The sequence below is a fragment of the Annulohypoxylon maeteangense genome (assembly GCF_022496945.1).
Source record: "Annulohypoxylon maeteangense strain CBS 123835 unplaced genomic scaffold GGS22scaffold_5, whole genome shotgun sequence".
NCBI classification, from domain to species: domain Eukaryota; kingdom Fungi; phylum Ascomycota; class Sordariomycetes; order Xylariales; family Hypoxylaceae; genus Annulohypoxylon; species Annulohypoxylon maeteangense.
The window spans coordinates 905,934-923,928 of record NW_025953252.1 but is presented as its reverse complement, the minus strand read 5'-3'; the positions used below and the strand labels follow the sequence as shown (position 1 = coordinate 923,928).

Genomic DNA, 17,995 nt, shown 5'->3' with positions numbered 1-17,995 from the left:
GGTCGCTACTTGAGAATAGCCATCAAAAATTTTCTCGTACGTGATGAGGGATAGTGAAGCCAAAGACATGAGACTCGGCGTAAATAGAAAATGTAGGGCAATCCAGTCCAAAAGCCTCGTACTATCGGACCCTAGTAAACTAAGGTTATTAGATCGTAGTAAGGATAGAAAGACAATCACCGAGGACAGCGAAGAGTAGAAAAACGGGAGAAAAGAAGAATAAGCTTAATTGACAAATTATCCAAATAATAATAATAATAATAATAAAAAGACGATTAGCATTGCCCAGTTGCGGCCAATAAGCAAACGGGCTTACAAGCACGGTCTACCAAAACCCTGAAAGGATACGCGACCAGCGCCCATCGTCGTGACGAAGAAGCCGAAAATGCGACTTGCGATTAGACTTCCTTCGCTTTGCACATGGTCTCGTCGATATCGACTTCGCGTCCGTAATTGAGGCGGCAATTAGTCGCGCACCTGGTATCATCGATAGCACACCCATACCAAAGAAAGCCAGAGGAAGATGCTCAAGCAGATATCGTCAGCGGCTTTTCTGCGGTGAGGCATGACGAACGTGGCGCTCGCTGAGAACATCAGCCTACACCGAGAGAAGAATCAGATGGAACTTCGGAGATTAACCGAGAGGCATTTTAGAGGGCTGTGCGGAATACATACGACGCACTGGGCAGCTGAACCTCTCTCCATGGATTCATTCAGACGATGAATCTTCGTACCAAGCAACTATAGAAACGTCTATAGGTGTGGTCTCACTGAATCCAGAGACATACCCAAGACGAGGCCGAAGATGCGATTTCCAACCCCATCAAATATCCCCCCTCCTTTCCCCGAGATTAATTATTGTCCGAGTTAACTTAAGGTAGCTTTGGTCGATCATCCCAACTTTGCCTTCTTTGGTACCGGTCCTTCTTCGGAGGTTGCCGATCTGATAGCGACTTCGAGGCTATCCACACGGCGGCTTAAGTTGTCAAGTTTTGTCGAATACTCGGCGTGGTGTTGCACTATTTTAGCGGAAATGGACTTGAGCATACGGGTCACCTCGCTGTCTTGCTCCCGCTCACCCTCACCTGCGTCGGGCTCGAGCTCGGGCTCTAATCCGTGATCAGGGTCGTTGTCAGGCTCTCGGTGGGAGTTACTCTCACCCGCGTCCTCGGGGATATCTTTAGCTTTCTTTTCACCCTCATCCTCCATTTTATGATCCTCCTCAACCTCAGCCTCATTATGAGCCTCGTCTTCAACACTATTCTCGATCTGACCCGGCTGATTACCTTCCTGTGCTTCTCGTCTCTTGTTCGCGTGATAGGCATGGAAGTTGCAACAACGAATTGCGTTGGAGTGCTGGACGTGAATCTTGCCGCACTCTGGCCATGTACATTTGAATCTCACGATTGTGCGGTCGCCTTCTTCGGCTACGTGCACATCGGCGTCGCAATGGACCCTCCTCAGATGTGCGCGCATTGCTGTTTCGGAAGGTGTCTGCACGTCACAACCCGGCCAAGAACATTGCGTGCCAATGTGATTATAATATATGTGGTTGAGTAGGTTGCCGGTAGTTTTCTTTGCCTTGTAGGAACATTTGTCACACTGGAGACGGGGCTCCTTAAGGGCTGTATTGAAGGTCAGTGTCGGGGATGGAAAAGGGGGGGAAATATCACTAGTAATCTGCGATGCTGGAAGGACTTACTTCCTTGTCGTGACATCTTACAGATAAAAGTAAGTAGGTTCTCGACGAGACGATATAGAGCTAAAGGCTTAATCAGACCTCGACTACCTAGTACTTATCACATTCAGAACATTAGGATAACCGCGGCGAACCCGAAGAAAGAGTGAGTTGAACGGGTTGGCGTAAAGTGTATGTGTGGTGAGTGGTAAACAATGTTGAAAGACGTATTGAAAGACGGGAAGAATGAGGTTGGGGACGACTGATATGAAATAGTACCGAAAGACTGTCGGTCCTTCCAAAAGGCAACTTGCTGCTTTTACAGTATGGCAACCAAGACCCAGTAAAATAATGTGGAAGTTGCTCGTCGTGACGGCCCGGAGATCTGCCTCAAAATATCTAGAAGGGCACGTACGAATCAAGGTTCATACCTTCTAGTTACCTAGCAAATAGGTAGTGACGACTCGTATAGATATCATGATTCACTTATTGCATATATAAATATAGACACTTATAATATTAAAATATCTATACACTTTTTACTTTGCTCGCCTAAGATTCGCGAATAGGGGAAGGTAGGCACATATATAGCCTTGCACCTCTAAAGACCCTTACCACATCAAACATACGGTGCATTTAAAAGTTGACAATCAGTATCATCTCCTGGAAACACATGCATAGGGAGGTTCTCCCGTTAGCTCACACATGTAAAAAGCATTATACAAGTTTGGTTTATGGTATCATTATATTCGGTAGGTGTCTAGTTATCTGAACTTACCTAAACTCCCATTTGGACTAAGTCATCTAAACTTACTCATTCTTACACATTTCAACATGCTTCTCATTCATATGATTTCATGTCCCCGATGAGCGATATTACCGTCAAATCAATCTAAGCGGAACCTGAAATGGTAGCGCGTCTGGGAATATGATCTATGCCTGGTCTCACCACAACAGGCTTTGCCTTGCTAGTCACCTTCACTATTGGCACAGCCCTTGCCCTCGATACTTCACCAACCTCCGAATATTGACTTTCGTCGTATTCCTCTGGTTCGTGTACGAGAGGACCAAGGCTATATAAGGGGATATTTGAAGCAGGGCTTCGATTGCCACGCCTTCGCTTTGCGTCAGTGATATCGATCTCAGGCTTGGAACGGGCCTCTATGGAAGGAGATCCTGAGCGTGGGGATCGCGGGTTGTCTCTCGGAACGCGAATGTTCCCATACCCATGCATGTTTCGATATAAACGTAATTCATCCTCCCAGTCATTGGTATTACGAGTTGTAACTTCGTCAATTCTCCTATTGGGTAAGTTCGATGTAACAGGAACAGCTGCTCTGTCTACTTGGCCTCTTTCAATTACATCGAGCTCATTCTTCCTTGCCCGCATTTCCTCTCGACGCTTCCTCGAGAAGGCCCATATCAAGATAAAACTTAAAATTAAAATTTTTTTGACCTTTTTTTTTATTTTTCAAAGTACGGCCCTACGCGAGCTACGGGGACTTCAAAAAACAAAAAAAAAGGTCAAAAAAATTTTTCCTCGCGGAAGGCTATATATGGGGGTTTAAAGGGAATAGCAGGTTTAAGGAAGAAGAAAGTCAGATAAAAACAAAAGGTAATATCCGCCCGAAGGACTGGGAAAGTTTCCTTGCGATGAATAGGTTCTTCGAACTTGATCCAGTTCTTAGATCAGTTCAAAAGGAGGTTGAAAGGAAGGTTCAAAAGTCAGTTGATCAGTTCGTAAATCAGTCCCTGATCTAGTCCCTGGATCAGTTCAAAAGTCAGTTCAACAGTCAGTTCAACAGTCAGTTCAACAGTCAGTTCAACAGTCAGTTCAACAGTCAGTTCAACAGTCAGTTCAACAGTCAGTTCAACAGTCAGTCAAATAGTCAGTAAATCGGTCCCTGGTCCAGTCCCCAGATGCAATCAGTACTCAGCTAATAAATCAGTCGCCGGACTGATTAAATAGTCGATCGAATAATCGATTAAATCGTCAATTGAATAGTCAATTGAATAGTCAATTGAATAGTCAATTGAAAAGTCAGTTGAAAAGTTGGTTCAAAAGTAGGTAGGTAGGTAGGTAGGTAGATTACTTATAGAGGCGGATTAGGGGGTTTTAAACCTAGTCCAGTAAACTAGACTAAAAAAAGTAGCCGGATGAGTCACGTCAAGAGTCTTAAGAGAGTTGAAAGTGGTATAAGCATAAACTAAATCAATTCTTTAATAATCTAGACAATACTCACACATACCTGATTCTCACTCTTTTCAAGGAAGGCCTCATTATTATGGAGAGCTCTTGGACTCTTGTGGCGACCACGCTTCCGTGCGTACCACTTCCACCAAATTCCCAACGTGAACCAATCAGAACAAAGCGACTAGTGATTCGACCTATGCAGGAAGATGACCTTCAATCTTATCACGAATTGCGTGCACAGCCAGAAGCAATGACTGGCACAGCTCGTGGGAGACCCGATCGGGATATAGACGAGTCTAGGTCAGCTATGAGTGACTTCTTATCACCAAAGGATGACAAAATGTTCCTCTATGGCGTTTTTCTTGCATCGACAGGGGAACTAATTGGCGAAGGTGGCGTTCACAACCTTGAGTCTTCGTCCTGTGGCTGGCCGGAAATCGGATACAAATTCAGAAAGGAATTTTGGGGGCAGGGATATGCGACAGAGTTTTTGGGCGCTTTTCTTCAAGCCTGGTGGAGTCTACCTAGGTCTCATGTTAAGCGACGGGTGTGCTCTTCGTCCGTCTCCAGGACAAAGGATTCCGAATCGGAAGCTACTGAACAAGTCTACGCCAATGCAGATGTGAACAATATAGGAAGCCGGAAAGTCCTAGAAAAGCTTGGTTTCATCCAGTTCTCAGAATGGACGGAGCCGGACACACAAGAACATAGGATCGGCCAGCCGTTGACGTTGGTGGGATATTGTCTTTCTAAGAAGAAGGGGAAGGATACTATTAATCGAGATTGAGGCTTCGGAGTTTCGGTAGTCAGCAACGACCAAATTTCATTGTTGTACTTGTACCTGCCAAATCTATAGAAATGAAAAAAGGCCTAGGCAGTTGCCGTTTGCCTACGTACTACCAACGGTTCGGAGATAATGGATCTCGGATATGGCATCTGCCCCTGCCCCGGCCGATTCGGCAACCAGAAGTTTATAAATAAGGGTAGGCTAACTATATTAGGCAATGACCTTAACAGAAAGACTCTACGTCAGATCGATCAATCATTGCGCGACTTTCATGTAAGCTTCTATGCGTGCCCCTCCATTTACTGATTTACTTAGAAACTTCCCTTATGAATTCATCCAAATATCCATCTATGAGTCGAATTCAAATATCCAATCTCTACATCTCCAAGTCTCCTTTGTAACCCACATCCTTACATATCCTAAACTCAATCAACCGATAATTACGAGGTTATGATTCCTAATTGAACCTCACTTCGATTGGATTCATCATATTTCTCCCTTGCATTCACAGGTGCCTACACAATCTCAACGCCGACGACTCTCACGACCTAGCCGATTCGCGCGGTCCACGATGACCAATATCTCAACGACACCGTAGCCATGATCGTCAGAACAGCCTGTAGGGCTATTGGCCCTCACCAAAGCTGTTTCGGCCACAACAAACCTCACTTAGGTTCATGGCTCTCTTCGTTGCTACGTAGTGGCACGCGCGTATTGACGACGTCCCAATATCTGCGACAACGACCTCAGCCCGGCCATCCCCAAGACTTAGGTCCTATCCGAAAGCTACCATCGAGTACAATCAACTTCAGCTCCAATGCCCCCGATGCCCCAAAACCGAAGAAGCCGACCACCGAACACAAAGACCCCCTTGCCGCGATCGACAAGAGCGCACACGAGCAACGAAAAGCTGACTGGGCCATCATGAAAGAGATGGCGCATTACCTATGGCCTAAGGATAGCGTAAGCACTAAGTTGCGCGTCTCTTTAGCCGTCGTGCTTCTTGTCGGCGCAAAGGTGTTGAATGTCCAGGTGCCGTTTTACTTCAAGAGTATTGTCGACGCTATGAATATCGATATCGGGGATACGGGTGGTACTGCTGTTATGATTGCGGGGAGCATGATAATAGCATACGGCGCAACGAGGATTGGCGCTACCGTATTTCAAGAGCTCCGAAATGCCGTGTTCGCTTCGGTGGCACAGAAGGCGATTCGAAGAGTTGCTTGTAATGTCTTTGATCACCTGTTGCGCCTCGATCTGAACTTTCATCTCACCAAACAAACTGGTGGGCTGACGAGAGCGATTGATAGAGGTACCAAGGGTATTAGTTTCTTACTCACCAGTATGGTCTTCCACATCGTCCCGACAGCGCTGGAGATTGGCATGGTGTGTGGTATTTTGACTTGGCAGTACGGTGCGAAATATGCTGCTATTACTGTCATTACAATGACGGCATATACGGCATTTACCATCTGGACCACAGCCTGGAGAACGAAGTTTCGAAGACAGGCTAACGCCGCCGATAACAAGGCTTCGACGGTAGCAGTCGATTCCTTGATCAATTATGAGGCTGTGAAGTATTTCAACAACGAAAAGTTCGAGGTTTCCCGATATGATAAGGCGCTTCATGATTATGAAAAGAGCTCTATTAAAGTTCAGACATCCTTGGCTTTTCTCAACAGTGGCCAGAATATCATCTTTTCAAGTGCGCTTACCGGGATGATGTACCTCGCAGCCAACGGTGTGGCAAATGGCTCGTTGACAGTTGGTGATTTGGTCATGGTCAACCAGCTCGTCTTCCAACTCTCTGTTCCGTTGAATTTCTTGGGTTCGGTCTATCGAGAGTTAAGACAATCCCTCCTCGATATGGAGACACTCTTCAATTTACAGAAGGTGAATGTCTCCATAAAAGAACTCTCTGATGCGAAACCGCTCCTCCTTGCTAAAGGTGGTGAGATCAAGTTTGAGCATGTTAACTTCGGCTATAATAAAGAGCGCCCGATTCTTCAAGACCTAACCATGACGATTCCTGCAGGCAAGAAAGTCGCAATTGTCGGGCCGAGTGGATGCGGAAAGTCTACGTTATTAAGACTTCTCTTCCGATATTATGACGTCGAAAATGGTCGAATCCTCATTGATGATCAAGATATTCGCCATGTTACGTTGGAATCGCTTCGCAAGTCAATCGGAGTTGTCCCGCAAGACACGCCGCTTTTTAACGATACCGTGCAACATAACATCAAATATGGTGATATGTCAGCACCCGAATCTCAAATTATTGCCGCTGCGAAACGTGCCCGAATCCATGACATAATATCCAGTTGGCCTTCTGGGTACCACACGAAAGTGGGTGAGAGAGGTATGATGATTAGTGGAGGAGAAAAGCAGCGCCTTGCGGTATCCCGATTGCTGTTGAAGGACCCACCTCTACTGTTTTTTGACGAAGCGACAAGCGCGCTCGATACCCACACGGAACAGGCTCTTATGCAGAACATTAACAGTATTCTGCGAGAAAAAGCGAGGACGAGTGTTTTCGTAGCCCATCGATTACGAACCATATACGATGCCGATCTGATCATCGTATTGAAGGAGGGAAAAGTTGCCGAGCAGGGAACGCATAAGGAATTGATTGATCGCGATGGCCTTTACTCGGAACTCTGGAGTGGTAAGTGTAATTCTTTATGGTGATATTATTTCGCTAATGACTTTTCTAACTTACTTCTTACAGCTCAAGAGACCTTGTTCAATTCGGATGGAGAAAAAGAAAGAGAAGTCGGCGATTCCGAGGAGAAAGCAAGCTCAAACGATAGGCGACCTCGGACGTGATGGCAACACCGTACATATTTATAAGAGGAACCTAGCTTAATCGCGAGCTAGTAGTTTTAACCACATTCTCAGCCCTGTACCATAGTTCCGGTAACCGTGTACTTGTATATAAGTCTCGTGAGGTGATAGGGGCACGCTAGGTACATGACCTATATTGGCAGGAAGAGTACCTAGTAGTTAGCTTGCGACATGTTTGCTTGATAGGAATAGCTGAGATAAATGTCGAATCCAATGAGACATGGGGCTGGTAACTCATGCAATGATGACATAGCTGTTAGAATCGGACGGGCATAAACCCATATCCTCAAGAGCGTCGGCTCCGTGGCGTTATCCGACAAATCCATACATACCTCCATTATGCTCATTCACAATGTGTTGAGTTACATCACAGTTACGAGGCCCTTTACTCCTACCTTGCTTACATCCACAGTGGCTATGAGAGCATGTCCCCAGATATTTCTGATCTTGGCTTTTGAATTTACTAAGATAACCTTCCTATCCTGGCCTGCATATGCATACGAATGCCGACTAACTTTCCCTCCCGAGGACTCTAACTCATATACATTGAGGCTGTGTCCAGTATCGATGGTAGCCGACTGGGCTACTTCCTCCTTCGGTTGCTCTGCAATCGCATACCATGCGTCTTTATACAGTTCGAGCGATGAGACTGCGCTCGTTCCTAAGCCAGAGCATAATTCGCGCACTGTTGGCATATTAACATCACGGCAACGTCTAGCGAACACTAATCGCCCGTTAAGATTCTAGTAACGGGGGGTGTTATAATGCGTATTTCATAGCCTGAACCGCCGCTGTGGTGTCTCCTTGACCCTTTATGTTCCCTTTTCTCGCTCTTGCCTCCGGGACTCGGACTCGTTTGCAGCTCGTAGGCTGTTTAGCAAATATGACGGCCAATATCAAGATATCTTGTTTTCTGCTAGTCACTTACGCCGGCGCGCTCTCTTTCGCTCTCGGACCCTATGGGTCAAATTCGACGGGCGTGCTGCCAACCGTCGACTTAGGATATGAAATCCATCAGGGTTCAGTCAATGTACGTTGTTTCTGTGCAGATTTAGCGCCGATAATAAACCAATCTTATAAAAAGTGATTATCCATATATTACCCGGTTTCTATTACTTATAAAAAGAAAAAGAAAAAGAGCATAGTCATAGGAGGGCTAACAGACAGAGACAGAAAACTGGAAACTATTACATATTCAACAACATACCATATGCAGAGCAACCCATCGGCGAGCTGCGCTTCCAGAAGCCGGTTCCTATAAACGACATAGGGCTTCAAGTAAACGATACAAAACCTGTAAACAACGGGTACAATATCACCGTAGTGTGTCCGCAAGCCTACCCGGAATGGGTCATCAGCCTCACTGCGGAGCGCCGCGGAATAGCAAAAGAAACGGCAGCTGTGACTCTTAATGGACAAGCCGGTCAGACAGAAGCATGTCTAGTCTTAGACGTGTACGTACCGGATAATGTTTTCATAAAAGGAGTTGCCGCAGAAGGTATGAAAATTTCAACCCTTCACTCTCCTATCAATGCAACTTAGCACTCGTAATTAACAACATTGAGTCCGCAGCCCCGGTCCTAGTATGGATCCACGGAGGCGGCTTCACATTCGGCTCTAAATCCTTCTACGGCAACCCCTCCGGCCTCATCTCCCAGTCGCGGGGCAACGGACAGGACGGCATTATCGTGGTCTCGATTAACTACCGCCTGGGCATGTACGGATGGTTGGCCGGCAACGACGTCACGCCTAATCTCGGGTTGTACGACCAGCGGGTCGCACTAGAATGGGTGCAGAAATACATCGGCCTATTTGGCGGGAGCAAGGACAAGGTAACCGTCATGGGAGAAAGTGCGGGCGCTTCGAGCATCGTCCACCATATCACGGCCTACGGTGGGAATGTGTCCGCGCCATTTCAGAGGGCGATTCCGCAGTCGCCGGCTTTCCAGTTCAACATCGATTTAGCTGCGGGCTATAATAAGACGTTGACTGAAGCATCGAAGCAGCTGGGGGTGACGGTAAAAGGGATAGCTGGTCTGCGCAATTTGCCTGCCGCAGCACTGATGGCTATTAACCAAGGAACGGTCATGCCGGCTCCTATTGGGACTTTTGGCTTCGGCATCGGCCCCGATGGCACGTATGTACCGGACGTTGCGCAGATTCTCCTCTACCAGGGAAAGTTCGACTCTAACGTTGATGTAAGTAATCTTTTCTATCCCCCTCTTTTTTTTAACGTCAAATAGTGCATCTCCAAACTTACACTCCCGCCCCAGATCCTCACAAGCCACACATCCAACGAATCCGTCCCCTTCCTACCCCCCGAAATCAGCACCTCCGCCGACGTCCTCGGATACGTACGAGCCAGCCTCCCACAAGCCTCAGACTCTACCATCGAAGCCCTACTCACAGACCCGGGTCTCTACCCCGACATCCTAAACAATAGCTTACTATACCCCTGGACAACCGAATACGGGCGCGTAGCGCGCATAACCTCAGACATCGGATTCGCGTGCACGGCGCGGTACCTCGCGTCCGCCACACAGAACGCGGGCAATGCACCCCCACCTGCACCCGCACCCGTAAACGCTAACACGCCTACTCCTAATTCAAATTTAAACCCAAATCTAAACGCTAAAGCTAATGTTAATGCGGGTGTCAACATTAACGCGAACACGAACGCAGCGAAATACGCATACACATTCGCCTACCCGCCGGGCTGGCACGAGACGGACGTGCCGTACGTATTCTTCGACGGGGACACCTCGACGTCGGATAACGGGCTGCCGGTGAACGCGACGCTGGCGGCGCAGCTGCAGGAGTACATAGTGGGGTTTGTGAAGTACGGGGATCCGAATGCGGGGGTAGGGCGCGGTGGTGGTGGTGGTGGTGGGTATAACAGGCTGGTGCGGTTTCCGGTTTATGGGGTTGAGGGGAGGGTGTTGGAGCTAGGAGCTGAGGGGTTTAGGGACGTGGTGGATGATTTGAAGGGGCGGCGGTGCGAATGGATTCAGAGGGCTATGGTTGACGGAAGGTTATAAGGGAGGCATGGGAGTTCTTTCTTTGGGTTTTGGGAGATGGTCTTTGTATACATATGGGTGAAGGTGTGTTTTTTTTCATTATTCGTTATCGTGTTAGGGCGAGCTTCCAGGGGGTTAGTGCAAAGTATATGATGTGATAAATCGAAATCCGTCTCGGTTAAGTCCCTAAAAGCCGAGAATTGCCCGCCATCTCGTGTGGTGACATCGTGTAGTTTCATCTTACAAGCCTTCAACTTCTACATAAACTACATCTCTTGGTAATGATTAATCGCTGGTGATATAATCATGGTTGATGCGGCGGGATGGGCTCCCGCAGCCCTAGGAACTGTGCTGGTGGTTGTCGTTCTCTACTTATTTCGAGTGAATCAGCTCTTAAGCGGAACGCCGGATGAGGTCCGGAAGCTGTCGGGTTCACGCTGGACGCCGGACCAACTCAAGGCAACTTACAAGAGGTTGCAGAACAACCCAATTGACTACACTGACAAGCTTCCCCCGAAGCTAGAGCGCCGGTATGTTGTGACAGGAGGGTCGGGTAAGTAGACCCATGCAAAACTCACTTCCTACCTACATATTCGTATTTTTAAATATTGATTTAAAGTTCAACTCTTGGTTTAGGGCTCGTTGGCGGCTTCATTGTGCTGCAGCTTTTAGCTCGAGGCAACCCTCCCGAGAGTATCCGCATCATCGATATTCGGAAGACGGAGCGGAACGATATGCGCGTAGGCCTAGCCACCAAAGTTGACTTTGTGAAGACGGATATCACGTCTCCCGACTCTGTCGAGGCTGCCTTTGCGCTTCCGTGGCATCCGAGCGTAGCGCATCTCCCTCTGACCGTGTTCCACACAGCGGCCGTCATCTTGGCTTCCGAGCGGTCCAAATTCCAGTACGCCTTTCCGGAAGCCGTCAACGTGACAGGCACAAAGAATGTATTGGTAGCCTCCCGTAAAGCCGGTGCGGACATCTTCAGCTCTACATCGTCTGGTTCCATTTCGATCAAGCCCGTTGAACCGTTTGTTCTACCATGGGAATATTCACCGCGACATTTCTGGCAGGTCTTGGACGTAAATGACTTCTATATGCCTTTAAGAGAACGCGAGCAGTACTTTGCCAATTATCCTGCGTCGAAAGCGGTCGCGGAAAGATTTGTCTGTGGTGAGAACGGCGAAGACTTTCGCACTGGATGCATACGGCCCGCAAATGGCGTCTATGGGAACCCCACGGATAATACCGTTGGCGACCCTTTAGCCAGAACAGTGTTACCAACGTGAGTGCTCCACTGCTCAGTTCCTCTAATTTACCTAGATGGATATGCTTATCGGGACCGATGCTTATGAGTGATGATAGCTGGGTACCCCATATTGTTCAGAGTTTCGTGCACGGCGCAAATGTTGCAATCGCTCATCTACAGCATGAAGCCGTGCTTGTTCGGCCCTGGCCAGAAAGCGTTAAACACGCGGGTCGACCATTCGTAGTAACAGATCCCAACCCCCCGATCACGTATAGCGACTTGTATACCGCGATTGGGACATTATCCGTACATCCATTCCACACGATAAAAGTACCGCCCGTACTGATCCTCGTGCTCGCTCACGTAATCGAGATTTACGGCGATCTGCCTCACAAATATCCCTTCCTTGGCAAAGTATTACCGAAGCTCCAAGGTGATATAAGACACCTTAAGCCAGGCATTATGTCAATATGCACGCATTTGGTTGCATCGAACCATGAAGCCGGGAAGCCAGTCTCTCGGGGTGGCTTGGCGTATTCCGGTGTGCTTACGACGCTTGAAGGGATGACGTCCGAAATACTAGAATGGAATAGAGAGCACGTCAATGATGTCAAGACGAGAAAAGCATATACGACATCGATTTCTCTGGCAGAGCAGATCCAGAAACTCTGGGATATGGGAGGGAGCTCGGGTTAGGATTGACGACGATATCATGTATGCTAGGTGCTGTGAATCGAGTACGAGATAATTTGAGTAACGGTTTATGCAAACGATGCGTGACCGTCGTTTACATAGAACCCGAAAAATTTACAATTCATCGTACCAAACCAAGTGAAAATGATTGATGGATGAGGGGTGATGACGACTCATTATACTCCATCTGTGCGGTGGCTTTGCATGTTTTGCATTTTGGTATGTGTCGCTGTACGTTGTCTGGTTGTGTATTGATGTCCGGGAGCGACAAATGCAATACCCCATTCGATGATGGAGATTTATGCGCATATTCGTTGAGAATGCACCTGACAAAATATCCACGAATCACTTATCGAGCTATCAGCTAACCAGCCACCCCTCCATTATCATCATCTCCAAGGCTGGTAATAACGCTCTAACCTAAAAATCTAGAGTAGGTGACACGAGTATTTAAGTTAACCTTTAAGTGGCAGCTGCTGGAATACGTATCGGGTCTTCGGTACCGTGTATGCATAGCTCTTGCATAGCTCTTTCTATGCATCATTCCAAGAGGAGGCAGAGAGGCGGAGGCTCTTTTCTTTTTTGTCGTTTCCTTATCTTCGTGTAACCGAAGAAGGTTAGGTGCCACATACGTGTGTGTATTCATGCTCCCACTTCCTGGTCAATTCTTCTTCCATTCGAACACATTTTCTGGATTACGCGGCTACCTCATTGCGAACATGCTGTCTCCTAATTTATATGCAAAGCATCGTTCTGTCGAACAGTAGTGCATCACGAAATATGTCTCTAAGTCATGGAGAACCCCAGATTCCGCATTCGATAGACGTGTTCGCAACTTGTCCCCTCAACAAAATGGAGTTGCATTCCCATTTAATGGTCTGCATTCGCTGATTCCTGAAACGTGGTTCGCCCCTGCATTGGTCATGCAGTCGCCTTATCCTGGACGGGTAAAGCCTTATGCACGTTGGATGGGTCTTATCAAGTTAATCAAGCATGTGTGGGGTCAGTTGAAGGTCAATTGAGAGGGTAACACGTGCTGCTAACGATCTTAGTTCACCACTAACGCCAGGAACGCACTAGTCTACCGAGCTTCTTAGAACTGGTAACCCCACTGCCCCGTATCCCGCTCGTTCGCGTGTTTTTTAGTGGCCGGTTTAGTGGCTAAATAGGCTTAGATAGACTGCGCGGTTAGGGAGGCCAAGGCCTAAAGTTTACTAGTTTGGCTTAGCTAATTGCAGCTGAATATTCCTCTATTGTACCCTCCCCATCGTCCTTGTCCCTTTCCAGTCTCTTTTCTAATATGTAAACGTCTTCCCCTGTCTAACACTTTTCTATCCACTCGCTTTCTTTTTTTTCTCGTCTCCCAACCACCACCAGCTCTTCCTTGCTAGCCGTAATTCATTCGGCATACATAATCGGAGAACACAGGACTGTTCCCGTTCCCTCGTTTATCACAAAGTGGCCCAGCACATCGATCGCTACCGTATACACACTTTCAGTCTCGTATACTAGACGTAACACTCGCATCCTATACCTTTGAAAGGTGATAGACATCGGAGGACAAACGCACCAAAAGACAATCGGGACGCACGATCGACTCGTTCACCAATTTGTCTCAATCGCATAATACCAACTAGACGGAAAAAAGCATCGACTTGTATCACTCAGGAGTGAAGATAATCTAAGACACAGTGATTAGAAACCTTCTTAATCATCAAAATGCCGAGTATATTCGAGAAAATCCAAGCCAAGATCGAGCTGTTCCGGCTCGAACAACGATACACCCGCAACCGACATCGTCGCTCTGCATTCATCAGCAATGCTATTTATGTCGACGGCGAGTACATTTATCAGACTCCCAACAATACCGGCTCGTCTACCAACAGCTCTTCTACAGCTGCCTCATCACCAATGGAAGAAAATAGCAGGCGTCGTAGTGTAGCCATCGAGGAGCCTAGCAGGCACTTTACTGAGCCTACGCCACAACAAAAGAAGCGATTGAACAGATTCTCATCGATGCCCGGATTCGGCTCTTCAACGAAGAGCAACACCTCCCGGGATTGGAGGACTAGCACCATCGATGTAAATGAGGTGCGCTGAGCACTTATATCCCATGGCAAATGGCCCATCGAGGAAAAATAAACGAAACAAACAATAATAGGCTGGTGTACATGGCTTGTTTTGGGACTTCTGGATATACCATTTTGACGAGAGCTTTCAACTCTCTCCATTAGCCTTCACTGGCTCTTACGACAATCGTTCGGGTGGCTCTTTGTGTTAACAAATCATAAAACACGATTGTACATGATACCAATCGTGTGGGAAACCCTTTTGAATGTGGCGCTCCGGTATGATTTTTTCGATTGTATATATTATTTCTCATGACACAAGGAAACAAATCCAACGTTATTCTGAAAGCATTTTATGTATTTGAACTTGAGGTCTCGTGACCAACTACCCACGCATTTTAGTTCTGTATGTATAAGACCAATTGAATTCTTATGCCACCCGACTGTTTTTACTTAAGACTGCTTTAGTTGCAGTTTGAAGGATCAAGCAGATGGATAACTAGATGACGTTGAATGCTATTGCGGCGTAACACATAGATCGACGGGTCGATAAGTTGTTGCAACGGTGCAACTCTGAATTCTGAACAGGAGGGCTGAAATGCATCCCGATTGGGGTTCGGGACGAATCCTATCTACCGTATGTGGAGGTTTCACGGTACTATACCCCTTTTATAACACCACTACATCTGAGGGTGGGCTAATTATAAGACTATCGACGGGTTGCGACGCTTCGAGAAATATCTTAAAATTCATAATGATCTTCACAATTTAATATGCCAATTCCAGCTAGAGAGCAATATACCATCGGATTATTTTATTTCATCTCATTTCTTAAATTCTATTGCGAGTCTAGACAAATTCTATCACACGATCACATGCTAATCATACCTACTTGCCTAGATAGGTAGAGTCCATACTTTCCCTATCAAGACTGATCAACCTCGATGTACCGCTGGTCCAATATCGATAGGATTCATAAATATGCTGCATAACTTCCAAGGTTAACAGTACATATCACAAGACATCACCAAAGGCATCACAATGTAACCAATATGTTGAAAATTGGAAGAACTACGCGTTGCGCCATAGTTCGAAAGGATTGACTAGGGTTCCCTAACTATGAAAAATCAAATCTATCTAGATCCCCTCCCGGGGTAAAATCTGTACTCTGAAGCCCAGCTCAAGTTAAAGCCGCGAGCCGGGCGACGACAACGACGACGTCACTGCGTCTTTCATCTCATCCTTCGTCCTCGTTCCAAACATTGCTGGCTGCTAGTCGCGTACCTATATACCATTAATTCCTCCATCTTTCCCTGCATGACCTGCGCATGGGGTGACTGCGTGCGAGTGCATCTAGGCACTGCTTGAGTTGAAGGCGCGAGCCTCGACGTGGACTCGCTTCACGCCTGGGGCGCGCTTCTCGGTTTCGGCATCGGTGCTGTTGCCCTTTCGTGCGACTGTTGTGATCTTGTTAGCTAATTTGTTTCACGGTCACCTAGTTTTGGTAACACATACATAATGAACGAGCTTCATTATCGTCAGACGAGTTGAAGGCTCTTGGGACTACTATTTCATGGTTAGCTATCATTGTGGAATCAATTCGATCCGATGTTTTGACGTACTCTCAGAACGAGCCTCGTTTCCGCTTCCACTTCCGCTGCTTCCGAACGAAGATGTGCTGTTTCCTTGTCTCGCGCCTTTCATCCGGGTTAGCTTCCAGGTCATCTAATAATGAGTGACTGATTTCATGGTTGAAGACATACTTAGAGACCTGGGGACGCTCTCGGTTTGGTTGGAGGCTCTGCTTCCAACCTGGGCTCGTGGCACCAGTTCCAATGCTCGGGCTGCAATTTCAAATGCTGTAGATTCAAGTTAGCATCAACCTCTTAATATTTATCCTCTCCAAGGAGATGGGTAACGGAAACACACCATTCGACGAGATGGCTCTTCTCTCGTTGGCAGCCGCTGGCAAGCCCGCCACGAAAGAGCCGACGAGAGCTAGGAAAAGGATGGTGAAAACGTTCTTCATCTTGTTTGATCTTGTGAAAACGACTTGGGATTATTGTTCTGGTTCAGGTTCTGGTTGATTATGATCCTAATTCTACTGCTGGCAGGGAGAATTTGGGTTTCCTTTGTAGTCCGGCTGTATTAAGCTATAACGTCATGTTAGTCGTAATACTAGTGATACAGGTTGGGGGAATCCGGCGTCTGCAAACTTACATAGGTATAGTCTCAAGCGATGCAACGCGAGAAATCAAGCGGAAGATGGGGTACAAGAATTGAACGACTTTCGTGTGTGCTACAGTGATGATTCAAACAGGACCGAGAGGACCGGTAGAAGACAATATATACCTCATCGAGCAACACAACATTCCTGAAAACCAGTTCACCAATTCACTAGGAGATACATATTGCGATCACCCAGCCCCTAGCAACACCGTGAGTGGTTGTTGGGATAGACATCTAGGGCCGAACAGACCACCAGGTTGTCCGGGTTATCCAAACATCGGGTCTACCGGTCGCGTAGACTTGAACTGCTTGGCTACTTCGAAGTGTTTCGAGGAGCGTTTACCCTCTATCGTACTGTATCCTCTACCGAGCTCGTGGGGATTCAGGAGTGTTGCTCCAGCCGCCACATGTTACCGCTCGAGTTCGCCCTTGTGTACCACAGCGACTGGATATTGGTGGGCGGATCTACACTCCGTGGATCTTGACTCTATGCCGGAAAAGGTAGAATAGGATCCCTTGAGACAACACTGACAGCATCAGTTGAAAAAAATAGGAGCCGCTTCCTGTTCTCTGCTCCGCCGCGGCCGTGTCCCTTAAACGCTGGCCTCTCATGACTTATCATACGAATACGGAGCTGGTTGGCCTGTGGTAACTATGTGTGGTTCGCGCACATCAAACCGGACCGGTCCATAGCGCTAAACATTTCTAGATAGACGATGGCCGGTGATCAACGGTGTACGGAAATCGAAGGGGGGCAAACTGTGACAAGATCGTCCAGTTAATCATCGCCGATCACCTATCATTGGTGTTCGTCCTCAGCCTCTCCTTGCTATCCATTGGATGTCGATTAAAGAATCTGGTTTGAACCTGTTCTAATCTTTAGTGTGGGCTATATGATTGGCCATATAAGATCCACATAGTATCTAACAACAGTTGAGATATAAACACACTCGTGGGATGTGTTTACATAGTCTTTCACACGATGTTATACCAGCGGTTCTATCGTGTAGCGTACCTATTCTGTTGAGATTCTATAATTAGTAATGAGCGTTGAAATGACCTTCACATTGAGGCGTCGAGAATGAGCAAACTTGTTCGTTAACTCAACCCCTTTAGAAAATGTGTTCAGCCCTATAAGACGATACTGATACATTGATAGACAAGGAAATATGGACTATGATGTCAACTCTTTAAAATTTAAAGTCGTTTATAACCTTGAAACAATTCCCGTTTAA

At 47.0% G+C, this 17,995-nt stretch overlaps 7 protein-coding genes across 7 annotated transcripts; 5 read left to right on the top strand and 2 right to left on the bottom strand.

The window, feature by feature from the left end:
* Positions 1–891: 891 nt before the first annotated feature.
* GGS22DRAFT_186780 (uncharacterized protein) lies at positions 892–1,718 on the bottom strand (the record flags this gene model as incomplete). Its single annotated transcript, XM_047964499.1, has 2 exons — positions 892–1,625; positions 1,703–1,718. The coding sequence occupies 2 exons, from the start codon at positions 1,716–1,718 to the stop codon at positions 892–894; spliced, it is 750 nt and encodes a 249-aa protein (XP_047820540.1).
* Positions 1,719–3,939: 2,221 nt separating this feature from the next.
* GGS22DRAFT_199085 (acyl-CoA N-acyltransferase) lies at positions 3,940–4,659 on the top strand (the record flags this gene model as incomplete). The annotated part of the gene is made up of 1 exon (XM_047966233.1): positions 3,940–4,659. Exon 1 carries the CDS (start codon positions 3,964–3,966, stop codon positions 4,657–4,659), a length of 696 nt encoding a protein of 231 aa, XP_047820539.1. The 5' UTR covers positions 3,940–3,963.
* Positions 4,660–4,963: 304 nt separating this feature from the next.
* Positions 4,964–7,838, top strand: GGS22DRAFT_116693 (P-loop containing nucleoside triphosphate hydrolase protein). Its single transcript, XM_047958113.1, has 2 exons — positions 4,964–7,324; positions 7,388–7,838. Exons 1-2 carry the CDS (start codon positions 5,260–5,262, stop codon positions 7,483–7,485), a joined length of 2,163 nt encoding a protein of 720 aa, XP_047820538.1. The 5' UTR covers positions 4,964–5,259; the 3' UTR covers positions 7,486–7,838.
* Positions 7,839–8,386: 548 nt separating this feature from the next.
* GGS22DRAFT_186777 (alpha/beta-hydrolase) lies at positions 8,387–10,541 on the top strand (the record flags this gene model as incomplete). The annotated part of the gene is made up of 4 exons (XM_047964498.1): positions 8,387–8,533; positions 8,677–9,001; positions 9,076–9,701; positions 9,777–10,541. The coding sequence occupies 4 exons, from the start codon at positions 8,387–8,389 to the stop codon at positions 10,539–10,541; spliced, it is 1,863 nt and encodes a 620-aa protein (XP_047820537.1).
* Positions 10,542–10,633: 92 nt separating this feature from the next.
* Positions 10,634–12,686, top strand: GGS22DRAFT_158487 (NAD(P)-binding protein). The gene is made up of 3 exons (XM_047960647.1): positions 10,634–11,073; positions 11,157–11,805; positions 11,886–12,686. Exons 1-3 carry the CDS (start codon positions 10,827–10,829, stop codon positions 12,463–12,465), a joined length of 1,476 nt encoding a protein of 491 aa, XP_047820536.1. The 5' UTR covers positions 10,634–10,826; the 3' UTR covers positions 12,466–12,686.
* A 1,495-nt stretch (positions 12,687–14,181) lies between these two features.
* On the top strand, positions 14,182–14,562 carry GGS22DRAFT_186775 (uncharacterized protein; the record flags this gene model as incomplete). Its single annotated transcript, XM_047964497.1, has 1 exon — positions 14,182–14,562. The coding sequence occupies one exon, from the start codon at positions 14,182–14,184 to the stop codon at positions 14,560–14,562; it is 381 nt and encodes a 126-aa protein (XP_047820535.1).
* A 1,031-nt stretch (positions 14,563–15,593) lies between these two features.
* On the bottom strand, positions 15,594–16,665 carry GGS22DRAFT_116649 (uncharacterized protein). Its single transcript, XM_047958112.1, has 5 exons — positions 16,461–16,665; positions 16,295–16,390; positions 16,154–16,228; positions 16,047–16,097; positions 15,594–15,988 (listed from the first exon to the last, which is right to left on the bottom strand). The coding sequence occupies exons 1-5, from the start codon at positions 16,558–16,560 to the stop codon at positions 15,885–15,887; spliced, it is 426 nt and encodes a 141-aa protein (XP_047820534.1). The 5' UTR covers positions 16,561–16,665; the 3' UTR covers positions 15,594–15,884.
* Positions 16,666–17,995: the final 1,330 nt, after the last annotated feature.

Coding starts and splice junctions, on each gene's coding strand:
- GGS22DRAFT_116693 (XM_047958113.1), top strand. CDS start 5,260: ATGATCGTCAGAACAGCCTGTAGGGCTATTGGCCCTCACCAAAGCTGT. Junction 7,325..7,387: donor TTACTCGGAACTCTGGAGTG/GTAAGTGTAATT, acceptor TACTTCTTACAG/CTCAAGAGACCTTGTTCAAT.
- GGS22DRAFT_158487 (XM_047960647.1), top strand. CDS start 10,827: ATGGTTGATGCGGCGGGATGGGCTCCCGCAGCCCTAGGAACTGTGCTG. Junction 11,074..11,156: donor TGTTGTGACAGGAGGGTCGG/GTAAGTAGACCC, acceptor CTCTTGGTTTAG/GGCTCGTTGGCGGCTTCATT. Junction 11,806..11,885: donor GCCAGAACAGTGTTACCAAC/GTGAGTGCTCCA, acceptor GAGTGATGATAG/CTGGGTACCCCATATTGTTC.
- GGS22DRAFT_116649 (XM_047958112.1), bottom strand. CDS start 16,560: ATGAAGAACGTTTTCACCATCCTTTTCCTAGCTCTCGTCGGCTCTTTC. Junction 16,098..16,153: donor AAACGAGGCTCGTTCTGAGA/GTACGTCAAAAC, acceptor ACCATGAAATAG/TAGTCCCAAGAGCCTTCAAC. Junction 15,989..16,046: donor TAATGAAGCTCGTTCATTAT/GTATGTGTTACC, acceptor AGATCACAACAG/TCGCACGAAAGGGCAACAGC.